Source organism: Phycodurus eques, chromosome 23 (assembly GCF_024500275.1).
Source record: "Phycodurus eques isolate BA_2022a chromosome 23, UOR_Pequ_1.1, whole genome shotgun sequence".
Classification (NCBI taxonomy): Eukaryota; Metazoa; Chordata; class Actinopteri; order Syngnathiformes; family Syngnathidae; genus Phycodurus; species Phycodurus eques.
Window position 1 is genome coordinate 5,875,371 of NC_084547.1, and position 16,421 is coordinate 5,891,791.

Here is a 16,421-nt window from a genome sequence, read left to right on the forward strand (position 1 = left end):
AGATGTTCAGGGACAAAGGTTTATTTTGCTTGAAAGCGAGCACTTTTTGTACATGTTATGTTCAGTAACAGTTCTGTTGTTACATATTAATCCCAAAGAGAATTATTTTTTTGTTTATATGTTGAAGATAGGTTTTTGATCATTTAGAATGTTTTATTAAAACTTTCTCCAAGTTTTGAATAATGTTATTGTAGTTTGCCTTTTGTACATTTTCTTTTCATTAAATTGGGGGAAAAAAATTAGATTTGGGGTTACAAAAAACAAAAAATCTTAAGTGTTTCATTTTAAGGCCTTATCGTCCAGCCCTAGTTACAGTTAAGTCAGTTGTCTTGACGTACAGTATCTAGCTAACGTTAAAAAGCAGCCGTCAATAGGGGTCGGTGGTTCAAAGGTCCCCAACGTGGAGCGTGCCCGGCAGGGAGGACCCCGTCTCTCGCTCTTTGGCCGTCTCCATGGGAACGCTTTTGCCGTCAAACTCCTTGGAGGTCTTCCCGTCCAGCCAGTATGTCACCATGTCGCCTTTGCCCTGACGAGGAGACGCTCGCCGTTAGCGGCCGTCGGCATCCGAGCGGCGCCCCATGCGACCGGACGGCGCTCACCTTCACCTGCAGCGTTCCTCGGCACACCAGCACGTAGCCGCCAATCTCCTCCAGCAGGTAAAAGACGCTGGCGCTGCACTGTATCTTCAGTGCTGTGTGTCACAACACAACACAACACTGTTGGTCATGCCTGGCGAAGGCGGAGGATAGAGATGGCGTGGATACAGTACCGAGGCTGGTGGACTCCATACGAGAAGCCGTGTTTACCGTGTCGCCAAACAAACAGTAGCGAGGCATCTTAGTCCCAACCACGCCCGCCACCACTGGACCTAAACGCGTATAAACCAAGGTCATAACAGTTTGGGATTTTTCATTAGTTTTATTTTTTATTTTCTTTTGACTTTTTGTTTTTCAAATTCAGGTAGTTTTCATTTGTTTTTAGAGCTGTTTGCTAGTTGAGTTGATTTTTTTTAAATTTGTTTGACAAGGCTTAGCTTTTTATTTTTTATAATTTTTTTTTACTATAGGGTATTGTCTTTTTTTATATCAGTTAACATAAATGTTTTTTCGATTTTAGTTTTCATTATTTTGTTTGTTTTCATTAACTCGAATAACCTCGGCACAGACTACACCTGGCATTGCGTGTACACGCGTGAGCGTACCCGAGTGGATCCCGGCGCGGATCTGCAGCTGCATGTTGGGCTTGTGAGGGATCCGAAAGGTGTGACACACACCCACCAGGTCCAACGCCATGCTGGCGATTTCAGCGGCGTGAAGGATGCCGTTCTCTTGTGGGACGCCCGACACCACCATGTCTACACGCACGCCCACACGCAGGTGTGTTACATGAGCTAGCGCTCTACATGAGTGGTTCTCAAACTGGGTTCGGGGACCCCTGGGGGTCAGCGAGCTTTAACTTGAGAGTCAGTGAAATAAACTCATATTTTCAAAAAGTGCGTACATGATGTACCCCTCCCCACCTTAGGAGAGATTTCTCCCCTGTGAGGGGTCCCTGCACCCAAAATGTTTGAGAAGCCCTGGTTGACAGAACGTGTGTGCGCTCACAGGCGTCTCCGATGGTTTCCACCTTGTAGACGTCGTAGTTGTCGATGATGTCGTCAAAGGTGGTGTAGAGCTTGTTGAGGAAGTCCACCACCTGGTATGGAGTACTGCAGCTGGACAGCTGCGTGAACCCGATGATGTCACTGGGCATACATGCACACACAAACACACGCACAGTCAGCCCGGCCACTTGCCAATCACCAGCGCATGCTGACTTCCTGTACGGCCAACCTAAAGAAGATGGTGGCGCTGACGTAGCTCTGTGCCTCTGACGGCTTCCCTTGGCGTAGGTCGTCGGCCACCTGGCGAGGAAGCATACCTGGACATGCACACGCACGCACAGTAGATAAACTTGTTTGTGTTGCCTGTGTGTGTGTTAGCTTCGTACTGTAGAGCAGTCGGTCAGTCTTCTGCTTCTCATGCATCAGATCTTGTGTTCGCTCGGCCACCAGCACTTCCAGATGTTTGCTGTACTTCTCCATCTGAAACGCAGTGCGCATGCATGCGTGGATGCGTGCGTGAACGTGCTAGCGCATTGCGTCTTACCAGGTTCATCATCATGTCCACCGCGCTGACTTTGACGGGGTTGATGCGGTAGACATACTTCCTGATTTGTTCGAAAGTGGGCCGCTGGGCGGGATTGTGAGCGCCACATCGCCGGATGAGCTGCGTCAAGAAAGACTTAGTTAGCACACCGTAGCTAGTGTTGTGTTAGTGAGTTGGCTCACCTCCACGTAGTCGGCGGGACACGGGCAGGTGTTGTCGACTTTGTTGGAGATGAGCTCGGGCAGAGGCGGGCAGCAAGAAGATTCCAGATTGGACTCGTCCATCTTCACGGTGACGTGAAGGGTACCTTTTTAGTGCTGTTTTTTTTTATCATCAAGCGTGCTGAGGCAACTCATCCAATTTCACCTAATTTGTCCGAAAAGTATTTTTTTGTCTATGGCAAAGAATGTCTTTATCTAGCTATGCCAGCGGCATAGTGACAATTAGAACAAATCAATGTTTTCATCTTTGTAGCTGCCTGTTGCCATTCATACAACAAAATCATAACTTTGTTTGATTAAACAGGGCCATAGTAAGTAAATTTGAGCATGAATTGAGACAAAATTAACATTGAATTACTATAGTACTTTTTAAGACATTTTTGTTCGGTGGTGTGCCATGAGATTGGTCTAAATGCAAAATGCCCACAAAAAGATGAGACTTTGAGTTGTGCAATAAAGGTCGGAGAACACAGTTTTAGTGATAGTGCAAACTTACAGGTACGGGGTCACTGCGTGTGGCGATCTCCAGCAGGATGATAGAAAAACTACACACACGCGCGCACTATTGTTACTGTGCTGTGGGTCTTCAAACTGCATTGACAATAACTGTTCTTTATGACCTTATGCGTAGGTGGTCACCTGAAGACGTCTCCAGCCAGCGTCGGCTCCACGTTGGTGTCTTGAAACTCGGGAGGCATGTGCACTTCCTGGAGTCTCTGCTGATAGGTGGAGAGAGGCTCCACCCATTCCCCTCTGCGATACACCCTCAGCCCGTAATCTGCCGGTACGAGAGGAACGGCGGCGCCGGTCAAAGGTGGGTGGGGTTTAGCGTGAAGGTACGCGTGTTGGGCGCCTCACCGGTGATCTTGCACACCCAACGGTCGTCCAGCACACAGTTGAGAGACTTGAGGCGGCCATGACAGATGCTGTGCTGGTGCAGGTACGCCATCCCTCTTGCGATGTCCGTGGCGAAGGAGAACCTGTGGAGGGCCGACGACGTGGCCGTCTTGAAGCGAGAGCATCTTGAGGAGAACTTACCTGAAGCCCCAGTTGAGCGGAATCTCCTCGTTGAGGAGGACGTCGTTGAGGCTCCCTTTGGGGCAGTACTCGGTCACTATGGCGACGCTCGGCACTTGGACGCAGCCGCCGATGAACTTGCACAGGTTTGGGTGGTCCAACTCCCTGAACACATGCAGGCTCTGTTTGGAATCACTGCATATCAACTATATCGGTGGTACTCACACTTTTTACACAAAGTAGCACCTTCAAAAATAATTTCCTTAGCTCTCCAAGTACCACCTTTTCGGCAATAAAGTACAGTACCTTTGTAGGCTCATATAGTCTCATAAAAAAACGAAAACAAAAAACTCTACTTAATGATTCGATAAGAAGGCATCACACACAAAAGTGAAATGAAAAAATGTACCTTAATGTTTGAAGAGAAAAAAAAAACGCAAGATGCAATTGTATTTAAAGTTAAATATAACTGAGCTGTACTTAGGCAGAGTTTTGACATACTACTGTACCATTATAGGGAGCCTGCGTACCACAAGTGGTACCCTTTTGTAGTGCTGTGTGAAAGTGTAGTAAATATTAATATATAGTGCCCTCAATGTATCCCACGTGACAAATTGAGTTGTGGCGTGTAAACATCGTTTAAGGAGAGCAACACATCACAACATGGATGGACATTGAAGTGCTTTGTTTGTATGATGTAAAATACACTCAGCTTAAAACAAAAGATTTGTTCAATATTTATTATGGAAGATCCAGTACATTGTAATTATGTGACAGCAATGACACAATTCACACCACTGGAGAATTGTCTCCCAACTCTTCTTCATTTGACTAATGACTTAATTCGAGCAGAATTGCTGTATTCGGAATCATTCACTTATTTACTACTCCTAGGAGACTTTTAGTCCAAGTCCACGATATAAAAATCCCTATATCGTGACTAGTGTGTGAGTGACAAATTGGGTGCACAAGACTGGCCGCCTCCAACTTGTGACATCTTACCTGACTTGCTTGACTTCCTGTCTGATGGTCTTGGACAGAGAGAAGGATTTGCTGGGGATCTTCTTGATGGCCACCGTCCTGCCGTCGCTGTAAGACCAGGGTCGCACCGCCGTCAGCTCGACTTTACGTGTGGGTGGGGGGGTGAAAGGTCAAACGGACGAGCGTACTAGATCCCCGCGCAGGTGAAGGTAGTCTTCCTGCTTCCCGTTTGTCCCCCACAGGAGGTGAGGGCCGTCATACAGCTGGTGTTGCTGTCGCTGTGGGCCACGGCCACGCTCATCAAACTGCCTACGGTCACGCGCGCGTGCTGATCTGCGGCGACAAAGACGAGACGTGTATGTACTTCCCGCTTCCTCGTCCAATTGCGATAACTGCAAATACAGTATGCGGCGGATTCCTGGACCTTGCTTGATGAGGTCGAAATCGATGATCCAGCTCTCATCCCACAGTAGCTTCTGCTTCTGGTACCTCAGCCACTAAACACACAGCAGACGCGCTCAGAGGCGGCGCACGGCGCCGCATGGCGGCGCGGGAACCTCTCACCATGGCGGTCAGGACGAAACCGAGGCACAGCAGGCTCAACGGCAGCCCGATTGCCAGTTTGGCGGACGAGGTCATGGGGCATTCGCCACAGTCGGCGGGGCAGGTGGCACAAAGCTCCGGCTCCTGGCACTCTCCGTCACCGCAGACTGAAAGGTCCGAAATGTAATTACGCCTGGACGGCGCTGTGTTGACGTGCGTCTCGTACCTGCGGAGGGCAGTACGGTGGTCTTGGCCTCCAGCGCCACCTGCATGCGGCCCACTCTGATGTGAGCGATGAGCGAGGTCAGGCCCACGTGGAGCAGAACCACCTGGGAGACGATGACACTCCTTCACTCGGCCGCTCTTTCTTCTCCGCCATGTTGCTCGGCCTTACCTTGGCACTCCAGTTGGTTTGCGTCATCTTGCCCGCAGTGGAGATGGTGTGCGTGAAGATCTTTCCGTCGTCGGGAATCCACGGACCGCAGATGCTCTCTGAAGTCTGAACACAAGCTTGAACGAACGTGGTGTGTGTGTGTGTGTGTGTGTGTGTACGCACGTACCATGTATCCCAGCGGGCAGGAGTGGATGTTGGCGTGGTGAATGCAGCAGTTTTCACCGTCTGCATCTTTCCAGTTGGCGGGGCACTCGTGATGTTGACAAAACCTCTGAGCATCTTCCATGTTCACTATGGAACTGAACACGCATCCAAGTACAGTGAACCCTCACCTGTTCGCCGTTCACGGCAGGGCTCGGACCCTGTCGGGGGTTTACTCTACATGCACACGTCTGCGGACCCGCGCTCAGTTAATAGGGGTGCTGTGTTACCTGTGAGGGAAGATGCGGTTCTCCACTGCCCAGCTGTAGAAGGAGTCGTGGGCGGAGACCGAGTAGACAACGGCGAACACCTCGCCGCTCTTAACCGTCTCGGGAGGCCGCAGCACCCACGCCATCTCCAGACCTGCACGCCCACACGCCGCCGTGAGGGTTGCCGCCACCGACCCTGGACGCGATGAAGACTCTCACCGCCGCAGCTGATCATGTTGGAGTCGTTGGGGTGCTCCAGAGGCCAGCAGTCGTACTCGCTGTTGTCGAGATCGTGCCAGCAGGACGCAGGTGGGACGCCACACACACACACCTACACGCAACAAGTTACTTTTAATGGTTTAAAGTTGTTAAAATCTTGCCAACATCTGCATACAGTCATTGCTCACTGATAATGGATGAGGTAAAAAAATCTAGTTACACGTGTTGTTTAGTATTTGTACTTTGTTACTACCCATCACTGATGATTTTTCCATGTTCTGCTCGCACACTGAACAAGATAAGATGGAGGCAGACGGTGGAAGGTCTCACCCAGATCATGAAGCAGAGGTTGATCTTCATGACGGATCGGACCGGACCAGGATGGAGGAAGACGTCTGCGGCTGTTGGAGGTTTGCATCAAGAGTGAGTGTCGAGCTGCTGGTTCTCACTTTTAATCCTTTTCAACATGAAGCAGTTGGCGCAACACCACCCTCTGCTGCAAGACGCTGGTAGTACACCTCATCTGGCCACTTTTTTAGGCACCTAACTAAAAAAAAAAATAATAATAAAAAAATAAAAAGATGTACTACACATAGTCTAAACACGCTTTTTTTTTTTTTTAATAAAACTATTTCTTCCTACACATCATTAAAAAGATCATCGAGCATGCCATTGTTAGTCTGACAAAGGTATGGCTGGATGAATTGTCCTTTTTTAAAACATACCTTACAACACGTCATTTTGGTCACACATTAAGATTCACGATGCAACCCAAAAACAGAAAAAAATCAAATTTTCCGAGGCGGAAACTATGCGAAAACTAAAAATTTTCAGGTGATTTAAAAATCGCATTTTTAAGCCAGGGAGCAACAGGAAAACTTCCACACTCATCAAGATGCCTGATGGCATCCAAAATCAGGAAATAAAAATGGTTCTTTCGGAGGGGCTAATAGTCACATATGGATTTTTATTAAGTCCTTCCTTCCTTTTTTTTCAAAGCTTTACTGTCACAATCAATGTTTTGGTTGACTTTTCCCTTTGTTTCGATTTTTTGGTTTCATGCCATGTCCTGTTTTCATGCTGTGTTCCTCGTTCATATTTTGTGCTCATTAGGTTTTTGTATCCACCTCCTCTCGTCAGCCCTCTTCTTTGTGTCTACCAATGAGCTCCCTCCAGCCGCTTGTCTTGTCCAGGTGTGCCTCGTTGTCTTGTCAATTTGTTTGTACTTAGTTCCCTGGTTTCTTTCAGTCTGTGTTGGATCATTGTTGTCATACCTTACACAGGTTTTCCCACATCATCTTTCCTGCTGTCTGTACTGTTTTGTTTCCTTGTTTCTTTGTTACTTTGAGTGTGTGTGTTTTTTTTGGGAGGGGGGGACTTTGTTAATTGAGTATTTTGATCCTACCATGTGCTGTTTGCCTTTTTGGAAATGAATACTTTTTGGGAGATTACACCTGCTGAGATTACTCCTCCCCTCAGTCTGACTTTACCATTGTATTCTGTGAAGCATTTCGTTTTTTTTTTTTTTTTTGCATTTTAAACCTCATACTGTTACGACCTGGCCCACCTGCCAGGTTTAAAAATAAAACGTGGCCCTTACGCACTGAAGTTTTCCCTACACCCGGTATTGGCCAAAATTGTCAAAGTAATTCTTGTTGTTTGTGTTTTGAAAGAGAGAGAAGCAGCACCAGAATGCGGCAATTTCAAGAGCCCGCCCCAGACATTCGAGTTCCATGATTATGTCATTTTGCCACACTTGAATGGTGGAAAAGCTCAATTTGCGGTGCTTCCACGTTTCAATGAAATGTAAATTGACGTCCGTCAGGGAAAAGAAATGCCCTTTTTCGTTATTCTTCTGAATTTTCCATAACATAATACACAGTAGTCATTTTCCCCATCACTTTAGCTGCTAATTAGCCGTCCTTCCTCAATACCGGTCGCCCCCCAACACCAACTGTGCATACAAACAGTGGCCATATCGCTGCTTGTAAGGCAGCCTCAGGCAAGCATGAGTGCAGACAGGTAGGATAACAAGTGTGATTAAGGTTAATGATAGTTTGGCATCAGCCAGACCGAGTGCACGTGTAATGGTGTGTTCCTGGTGATAGGAACAAAGTCCCCAAATTACCCTCTTTCTTTAACACTTGTCAACTCTGACTTCTCCACACTTCCACCTCCACCCGCCCAGTGCACATTAGTTTCAAATGGAAAAAATGATTTACACTAATTGTAGCGGCCTAGTGAGTTGTTTTCTTAAAATGAGGAGGCGGCACCCTTACAAAGCTTGCAAGGCTTTTAAAAGTATTGAGTTTGATCTGGAGAGTGAGCTCATCTCCGGCGCTGTCGCACACAACAAAATGAAAAGGAGTGAAACTTGTAGCGTTAATGACACTTCCAACGTTCAATTTGAAAAAATGTTCCTTCAATCCACATTGGACTGAAAAAGAAAAACAGCCCGCCTCAGCTAGCAGATTTTGTTAGCTGCAGTCTTGTAATGGAACGGAGTACAAATACTTTGTCATTGTACTGAAGTACAATTTCCACATAGCTAAACTTGATTTATATTTCTGGCAACTTTCACTTTTATTCCACTCCCTTTCCGAATTAAAATGTATACTTTTACTCCGATAAATTTCCCTTGACTATCTTCACTAGTTGTAAAATGGGAAGAAATCAGTTGTTGACGTAATATCTGAACGGTGGAACGCAAAGCGGAAGAATGCTTTGAAAAATGGAGCCGGCTGTATGTTTTCTAACTTCAGTTGGCTTTTCCTGCTGTCGAGCAAGAGGTCTGGTACTCTATAGTCTCGGAGACCCCCCCCCCCCCCCAAGGTACTCGATTGAATACCTTTTCGAATTCTAAGAGGTCACATGTAGACCGGTTGCGTGAACTCCCGCGCACCCTCCAGGAACCTGCTGAGGGTGTCGAGCTGGTCCATTGTTCAACAGCCAGAAGAAAAATGTTGGTCCTCCTGAATGTGAGGTTCAACTTGCAGACGGCCCTTCCTCTCCAAGACCCCCGAAGAAACCTAACCAGGGAGGCCGAGGAGTTTGATCCCCCTGTAGTTGGAACACACCTCCCCTTTCTTAAAAATGGGCACCGCCACCCAGGTCTGCCAATCCGGAGGCACTGGCTCCGATGACCATGCGGTGTTGCACAGGCATGTCAACCGGGACAGCCCCACAACATCCAGAGCCTTCAGAAACTCCAGGCACAGTGGCTATGCCACTGTGGAGCCTTTCAAACCCTCTCGGTGACCTCAAGCCCAGAGATAGGAGAGGAACATGGCCCACATGGGCCAATGGCCCCCCGACGACCCCGGGAGTGGTTGAAGTTCTACCGGAGATGAGAGTTGAAACTCCTCCTGACAAGCGACTGCGCCAGATGTTCCAGCAGACCCTCACAATACGTTTGGGTCTGCCAGGTTGCTCCAAGAGGTAGGGTGAGGGTTACCTGACCCTTGCGGCCGCCTTTTTGCTATTGTAAAAACATGCATGTGTATTCAACCAAATATATCACCAGCTTGTTTTCTTTTTTGGGTTTATTGACTTTTTGGCCTCTTTGCCCAGTAACAAGATATGGACGATGACAGAGATAATCCCTCCATGATGGATTTGCTCTCTTTCTTGTCATATGTTCTATGTGGATGAAGAGCTTGGAGATCAGACACTTTTCTCATCTGCCTCATGTACAATGGAACACATTGCAAGGCTTTATTCTGCTAATTAATGGACATAATGCCACTCGCTTAATGTTTCCACTTGTTGGTGCGCGTGTGTGTGTGTGTGCGTGTGCCTAAGCTTCAGTGAGTGTCACCATATGGAAACTCAACTTTCCTCGCTTCAATCTAAAATAGTTAAGTGTTCCACCTCCAAGGGTGTGTGTGTCACTCTGAGGCATTGTCACGACTTTTGGCGCACACACATGCACATTGTGGCATATGCGCCAAAACAAAATTTGATTGTCACGTGTGTATGCTTTTGTGTGAGCAGTGTGGCGCATGTGTGTGATTTTTGCCGTGAAAACGTATTGGGCCCCTTCTCAAATTCTTATATTTTTGCATAGTTTTCCCCTTTTAATGTTTAAGATCCAATGTAAATATGAGACAAATATAACCCAACTAAAAATGCTGTTTTTAAATGATTTCATGTATTGAGGAGGGGGCTTCAAAGCTACCTGGCCGTGTAGAAAAAAACTAATTACCCCCTTGTTAAATCATGAATTAATTGTGGCTAATCACAATTTTTGGTTAATTTTCACTGACCACACCCAAGCCTGATTACCCCCAGACCTTTTCAATCAAGAAATCACTTAAACAGAATCTGTCCCGACAAGATCAAGTTGGACAAAAGATCCGAAAAAGCTGTAACAAAATGACACGAACCAAAGAAATTCCAGAATATTTGAGAAATAAGGTCATTGACATTTATCAGTCTGCAAAGGTTACAAAAGGCATTTCTAAAGCTTTAGGATTCCAGCGAAGCATAGGGAGAGCCTTTATCCTCACATGGAGAGAAAACAGAACAGCGGTGAACCTTCCCACGAGTGGCCGGCCGACAAAGATTACCCCAAGACAACAGCAATGACTCTTCCGGGAGGCCACAAAGGAACTCATGACAAATTCTGAAGAACTGAGAGTTCATGACAACAATTCGGAAGAGACTGGGTAAAAATGGCATCCATGGCAGAGTTCCAAGGCCAAAACCACTACATGGTGGTGGTAGTGCGATGGCCGTGGGCTGCTTTTCTCCGTCAGGACCTGGACAAATTGCTGTGATTGAGGGGAGCATGAGTTCTCCTCTTTAACATACAATTCGTCAAAGTGCAGACTTGAATCCGATTGAAATGCCGTGGCATGACCTTCTAAAGGCCGTTCGTGCTCAAACCCTCCAGTGTTGCTGAATTCAAACAATTCCGTAAGGAACAGTGGGCCAACGTATCTCCACAGGGATGTGAAAGACTCATTTCCTGTTCGAGAAAACCCTTGATTTCAGTTGTTGCTGCTGAGGATGGGCCAACCAGTTCTTAGGTTTAGGGGGTCATTACTGTTTCACACTGGGCCAGGTAACTTTGAATAGTTTATTTTCCTTAATAAATGAAATCACCATTTAAAAGCAGCATTTTAAGTTCGCTTGGGTTATGTCTATTTACATTTCTTTGATCTTAAACATTACAGTGGGGAAACGATGAAGAAATATCAGAATTTGAGAAGGGGGCCAATACTTTCTCACAGCACTATATGTATGTATGTATGTATGCGGGGGTAAATGTGTTTGGGGGCAGCAGGAGCCGGGGGGTAAGGGAAAACTTTGCCTCATCCTCTCCTCTCATCACATAGGCCAGAATAGCTTGCGCAAAACACTAGAATTCAATTTATACAATGTAACACACACAGATCTTAAAGTAACGATAATGACAGAGATGCTGTGGTTACCAAGGTGACAAAGGTGCTATGGATTAATACAAACATCAGTCAGCCTCGCTGAGTCACTGTGTGTGTGTGTGTGTGTGTTAACTGGGTGTCCCCATGTTGAGAAAAAAAAAGTCCTTCACATCTAATCTGAGAAGGCCATTCACTTGCGTTCCGTCTGTGCAACTAACTGTCACCAAAATAATTGTGCGTGTGCGTGTAATTGGGGGTTTGGATGATGATGATGTCACAAATTCCGCGTTTCCATTGACATAGCCAGATTGGGAATGTGTGGGGTAGTGGGGCCATAAGGTGATCACTATGTTTTCCTGCAGTGCGTGTGTGTGGTGTCATTTGGAAAACATCAAGTTGATTCAATCTTTGAAAATTCTTGTGTAAAATAAATCAGTTTTTTTTTTTTTTTTTTTTTGTGCTGTGGAGGCACATGTCCTTAGTCATTTATTATTAATAACCACATTTTTAATTATGATGACTCGAAAGCCAAAGGAGTTAGGGTTTGAGGTTAGCGTTAAGGTTACCCAAGTGCCGTTCTTGTGTTCCCATTTGTCATCGTGGAAAAAAACGCGGACAGTTACAAGCAAGGTTGGACTAAATCCAGATGGAATCTCACACACCTGATTTAATCTCAGTCAATCACGATCTCAAGTTGACTTGCTCGCAGTTGACTTGCTCTCTCTAATAAACGCCTTTTTTTAAAAAAAATTTTTTTTACATCCGGTCATCACCCGTGGAGGCTAAAAAAAAAGTAACAAGCCTATTTTGACAAAATAAGGAGAGAAAAAAGTACAGATATCTGTATTCAATTGTATGGATGAACATCGAGATGTTGCCAGAAAAGTAAATACTCAAATACAGATACCTGGAAAAATCTGACTTAGTGGGAGGAAAACGTTTAGAATTAGAAAACGTGGTCTGATCTTCATCTAAATCATAAGAATAAATATAGTCACCACCCCAAAAATGTTTTTCATATTTTTATTAAAAATAACGTAAATATCCACAGGAGCGGGAGGACAAAGTAAGTGAACCTGTGAATTTAATAACTGGTTGGCCTCCTTCGCCAGTAATAACCTCAACCAAATGTTTCCTATAGTTCTGGAGCAGATGTGCACAATGATCAGGATACATTTTGGACCATTTCTCTTTACAAAACTCTTTTGTTTGTTTTCATCAATATTCCTTGTGGCTGTCTGATGTGACTAGCTGTCTTCAGATAATGCCACAGTATCTCAAGTACAGAAAAGTATTTGTACTTCGTGATGTCCCAACAGGGGTCCCAGCTGGCTTTGGGCACCGCAGGTCTTGCATAGACAAACAAGATTACCACTCACATTCACATCTATGGAAAATTTAAGGCCTGATTTCACTGGCGCAAACCGATGTAGAAGCTGAGTTTCTAACCAGGCACGACCAGGATTGTGTCTGCCAAGCTGCTAAATTTCCGCACCATTCACTTGACATGCTGCAGGGGTAATGCAAATGGATGAATTTTAATGTGATTTAATTGTTGGGGCGAGTGAACTCAAACAAGCATGGAGTTGCTGTCTTCCTCAACATTATCAGAGCGATTTCTGCAAAACAGTAACATGTTTGGTTGTCTTCCACTAACACTTCCAGTTCCATCACTTCAAACTTCATTTTGCGCTTGTGGCGCTCCCAGAAATGTTCCATGCGGAAAAGCATCAGCTACCTAAAATGCAAAACCCTCTTTTAAATTGGGTGATCTCAACCACTTTTACACCTGTTGCCAGCAGCTCGCGCAATCTGTTAGCGTGAGTGAACATGCAGCCTAGCGCCTGCTATTTTGAATTCTTTGAAATCAGTCTTCAATGAAGCTAACATGCGCTGCGTGTGTGTGTGTGTGCGTGCGTGTGTATGTGTGTCGTGCCAATGCATTGATGGAATACCTAATCTAGTTTTCCTTTGTGTCATAGAGCAGAGATCCCATTCACCCTGGTTACCACCACCAAAACTCCCACCCCCCATAAAGGTTTTAAAGTGCGTCAGGGAGGTGGCAGCCTCGCTGACATGCTGACACGCTGCCGCAGCAGGAGAAGGAGCAAGAAAGGACATTTTGGGAAAAATTGTTGCAATCAACTTGAAAAGGGCAAAAGAAAAGGGGGACCTGCATGGAAAAAGAAGAGCTGCAATTGTGGGGGTGTTCCCAGCTATAAGTGGCCACTCGTACCTGCTACCGGCATTGCTGCAGGAGCCTCACCACACACACACACACACACACACACACACACAGACACACTCACCTCTGTACTGCTGTCAGTCGGCGGGGCTCTGCAAGTTGTGCTCTCTACTCTTCAGGTAAGACATTTGCATTTCATCCACTTGTATTTGCAGAAGAAACTGGTGCTAATTTAATGAACTGACAAATATTTCAGATGCAACATGTGTGCTACTATTAGTTTTAAAATGGTGTATGTGTTTTGTCGTGGAGGTTAGTTAAACGTTTGCCTCACAGAAACTTATCAGGTTTTATATTTTCTTTTTTAAGAGAAATTGTGAAACGTTTGTATACAAATTTACGTTTTCTATTTAGATTTTCCCCCCAATTTTTGTAAGGAATTTTTCAAATTTCATGTTTGGTTGTGCGTGCATGGTTGCACATCAAGTCTTCAAAATGATTTTTCATTCGACTGTCATGAATTCCGACTGCTTCTCAAATCAAACCCGGGCATGGAAACGCTTCAGAGGAAAAACTCGGGGACCCCCCTCGCCATTCCAACCAGCTCCCAAAGAGTTAATGATGCCACACACTAACACACACACACACACACACACACAGTCAGGACCATTTAGTCTGAGTTTAAAACGGGGGTTCCCTTTGCCCCCTTTGGAAGGAAATAAAACGGCAAAGGTCAGGCCCTGCAAATTACTGGGAAAACCTGACTACTTGTTTACATTCTCTGTGTGTGTGTGTGTGTGTGTGTGCACGCGCGCATGTGTGTGTCAAGATGGTGGTTCTCAACTGTTGTCACATGTACTGTATTTTCGGAAGAATTGAAGTAAAATTAAATATCACAATGTTCCAAGGTAGCTTACACAATACAAATCCATTTACCAGTCAGAACGGGCCGTAATCGATGACTAACATAATCTAATGTTGTAATAAAAAATAAAATAATAAAAAAAAAAACACCTTTAGTCCTTGACTGTAAAACAATTAAATGAATAAGTATGGCGCTAACCGAACATGCCTTTTTGTGTCACGGGACCACATATTCTTCCAGCAACGTGCAAGATAATTCTTTGCTTACTGTTCGGAATCTCAAAATGTCGTACGGTCTTTTTTTCCGCAGATGTCGCAGCCGATGACCTTGAACCTCTGCTTGCTGGTGATGCCAGTGATGTCACTGCTGCTCTTCTCTCCCATTGGTCGGAGCGACGAGAACGTCACCCTCAGCCCGGGCTGTCACTTGCACGGTAAGTCCTGACCGCAGAGCCTGCACAAAAATATGTAATGTCAAGAAAAATGTGGGCTTAGTTAAAAAGACTGAATTTTGAAGAATAGAAACATTCAAATTGCTTGAGTAATTTGTTTTAAATTGCTATTCATTTGAATGGTTTTGGTTCTTGTCGTAAATGTGGAATTAAGGGAAACGTGGAGCGGAACATTTTAAAGTTGTAACGGTTTGAATCCACTGAGAAATGTGAAGTATTAGTTGACGTTTTGCCATCACGAGACCAAGACAACACTTAGCAGGCCATTTGTGCTCTTCAGCGTTCAACTTGAGCGTCCGCAGTGACCGGCGAGGCACGTGTCGAGGCACCCACCTGGTGCACGCCTGCGTGGGCTACTGCGAGTCCAGCGCTTTCCCGTCCAGATACTCGGTGCTGGTGGCCTCCAACTTCACCCGCAACGTCACGTCGGCGTCGCGATGCTGCACCATCACCAAGGAGGCCAAGGTGAGGTTGGGGAGCGGCGAGGGGCGGGCGGCCGGGTTATCGGCACGGGGCTCGATCCGCTCACCGCCACCGCCTCTGGTCGGCCAGGTCAAGGTCCGCCTGGAGTGTCCCGGAGGGCGGCACCACGACGAGCTGGAGATCCTGACGGCCGAGGCGTGTCGCTGCGACATGTGCCGCACGTCCCGCTACTGACCGGACCCCAAGTGACGTTTCGTACATTTGATGCCTGCCGCCCGTATTTCCGCATTTGGACGACATTGGACTTGATAATAAGGTCTACGCATCAAAGAGTTCCATTCCACTTTAAGACAGGAGCAGACAGTTTTGTCAAGAATTAGTTGCACGGTTTACAATAAGCATAAACACGAGACTAAAGAATGTAAAAGCAGCAAATATTTATTTGTTTGACTTCAGTGATATTTTGTAAATTATAGCTATTGGTGGATCCAATGAGTGTTTGGAATGGCCGTAGAAGAAAGATAGATGTATAGAAGAATATTTGGGGCTTTACATTGTGTAAATAAAAAAGGAAAAAAGCCTTTGAAATTGTGGACTTTGGTATCATGTTTTCTTTTATTCCGATGAGACACAAACCGAAAAAGGATATGACGGGGAAAAATAATGTAATGTCTTGCATTAGTATCTCATGAGCGCGCGTCTGTTCCGCATTTTTTCTTCATGTCCACTTAGTAGCTTTAGGAAGCATTATTTGGGACGGGATTATGACGTTTTCCGATATCTTACCATGTAAAGCAGGCTTAGTGTCACATGAAACTCTTCTATGTACTTACCGTTGCAAGCGAAAAAGTATGTGAGCACTTTGTAATGACCTGGATTTCTGCGTGAATTGGTCATCAAATGTGATCTGACCATCAGATCACATTTGATGACCAAATTATGCAGAAATCCAGCACTGTGACTCAGATGATCTGAGTCACAAAAATAGAGTCTCGTGAACAGTTGCATCACCCGTCCGCTGTGGAGTGTAATGCTGCCAGTGATAGGAATGGGTCCAGGTCATGAGTTGGTGAAGCAGTCCCAAAACCACTGTACTTGACAGATGGCATGAGGTTGTATGTGCTGGACTTTCCATGATTTTTCTTAACCTCGTGGAGCATTCTGAGCTGCCACTCCTAGGG

General features: G+C 45.7%; 2 protein-coding genes across 7 annotated transcripts; one reads left to right on the top strand and one right to left on the bottom strand.

The window, feature by feature from the left end:
- Positions 1–16: 16 nt before the first annotated feature.
- Positions 17–6,113, bottom strand: LOC133398106 (atrial natriuretic peptide receptor 1-like). The gene is made up of 23 exons (XM_061669718.1): positions 6,108–6,113; positions 5,933–6,044; positions 5,735–5,867; positions 5,470–5,602; positions 5,304–5,408; positions 5,136–5,238; positions 4,931–5,076; positions 4,791–4,863; positions 4,555–4,699; positions 4,388–4,474; positions 3,407–3,550; positions 3,227–3,348; positions 3,008–3,146; positions 2,865–2,913; positions 2,330–2,431; positions 2,148–2,267; positions 1,990–2,083; positions 1,833–1,920; positions 1,605–1,744; positions 1,202–1,354; positions 770–868; positions 600–691; positions 17–526 (listed from the first exon to the last, which is right to left on the bottom strand). Exons 1-23 carry the CDS (start codon positions 6,111–6,113, stop codon positions 386–388), a joined length of 2,526 nt encoding a protein of 841 aa, XP_061525702.1. The 3' UTR covers positions 17–385.
- Positions 5,938–15,835, top strand: gpha2 (glycoprotein hormone subunit alpha 2). Of its 6 annotated transcripts, none has more exons than XM_061669174.1 (6): positions 5,938–6,022; positions 6,231–6,355; positions 13,299–13,680; positions 14,676–14,799; positions 15,098–15,282; positions 15,370–15,835. In XM_061669174.1, the coding sequence occupies exons 2-6, from the start codon at positions 6,270–6,272 to the stop codon at positions 15,472–15,474; spliced, it is 882 nt and encodes a 293-aa protein (XP_061525158.1). In that variant the 5' UTR covers positions 5,938–6,022; positions 6,231–6,269; the 3' UTR covers positions 15,475–15,835. The 6 variants fall into 6 exon arrangements, with proteins under 6 accessions (XP_061525158.1, XP_061525157.1, XP_061525155.1 ...); XM_061669173.1 differs by having other exon boundaries at positions 5,950–6,022; positions 6,236–6,342; XM_061669171.1 differs by having other exon boundaries at positions 5,951–6,355.
- Positions 15,836–16,421: the final 586 nt, after the last annotated feature.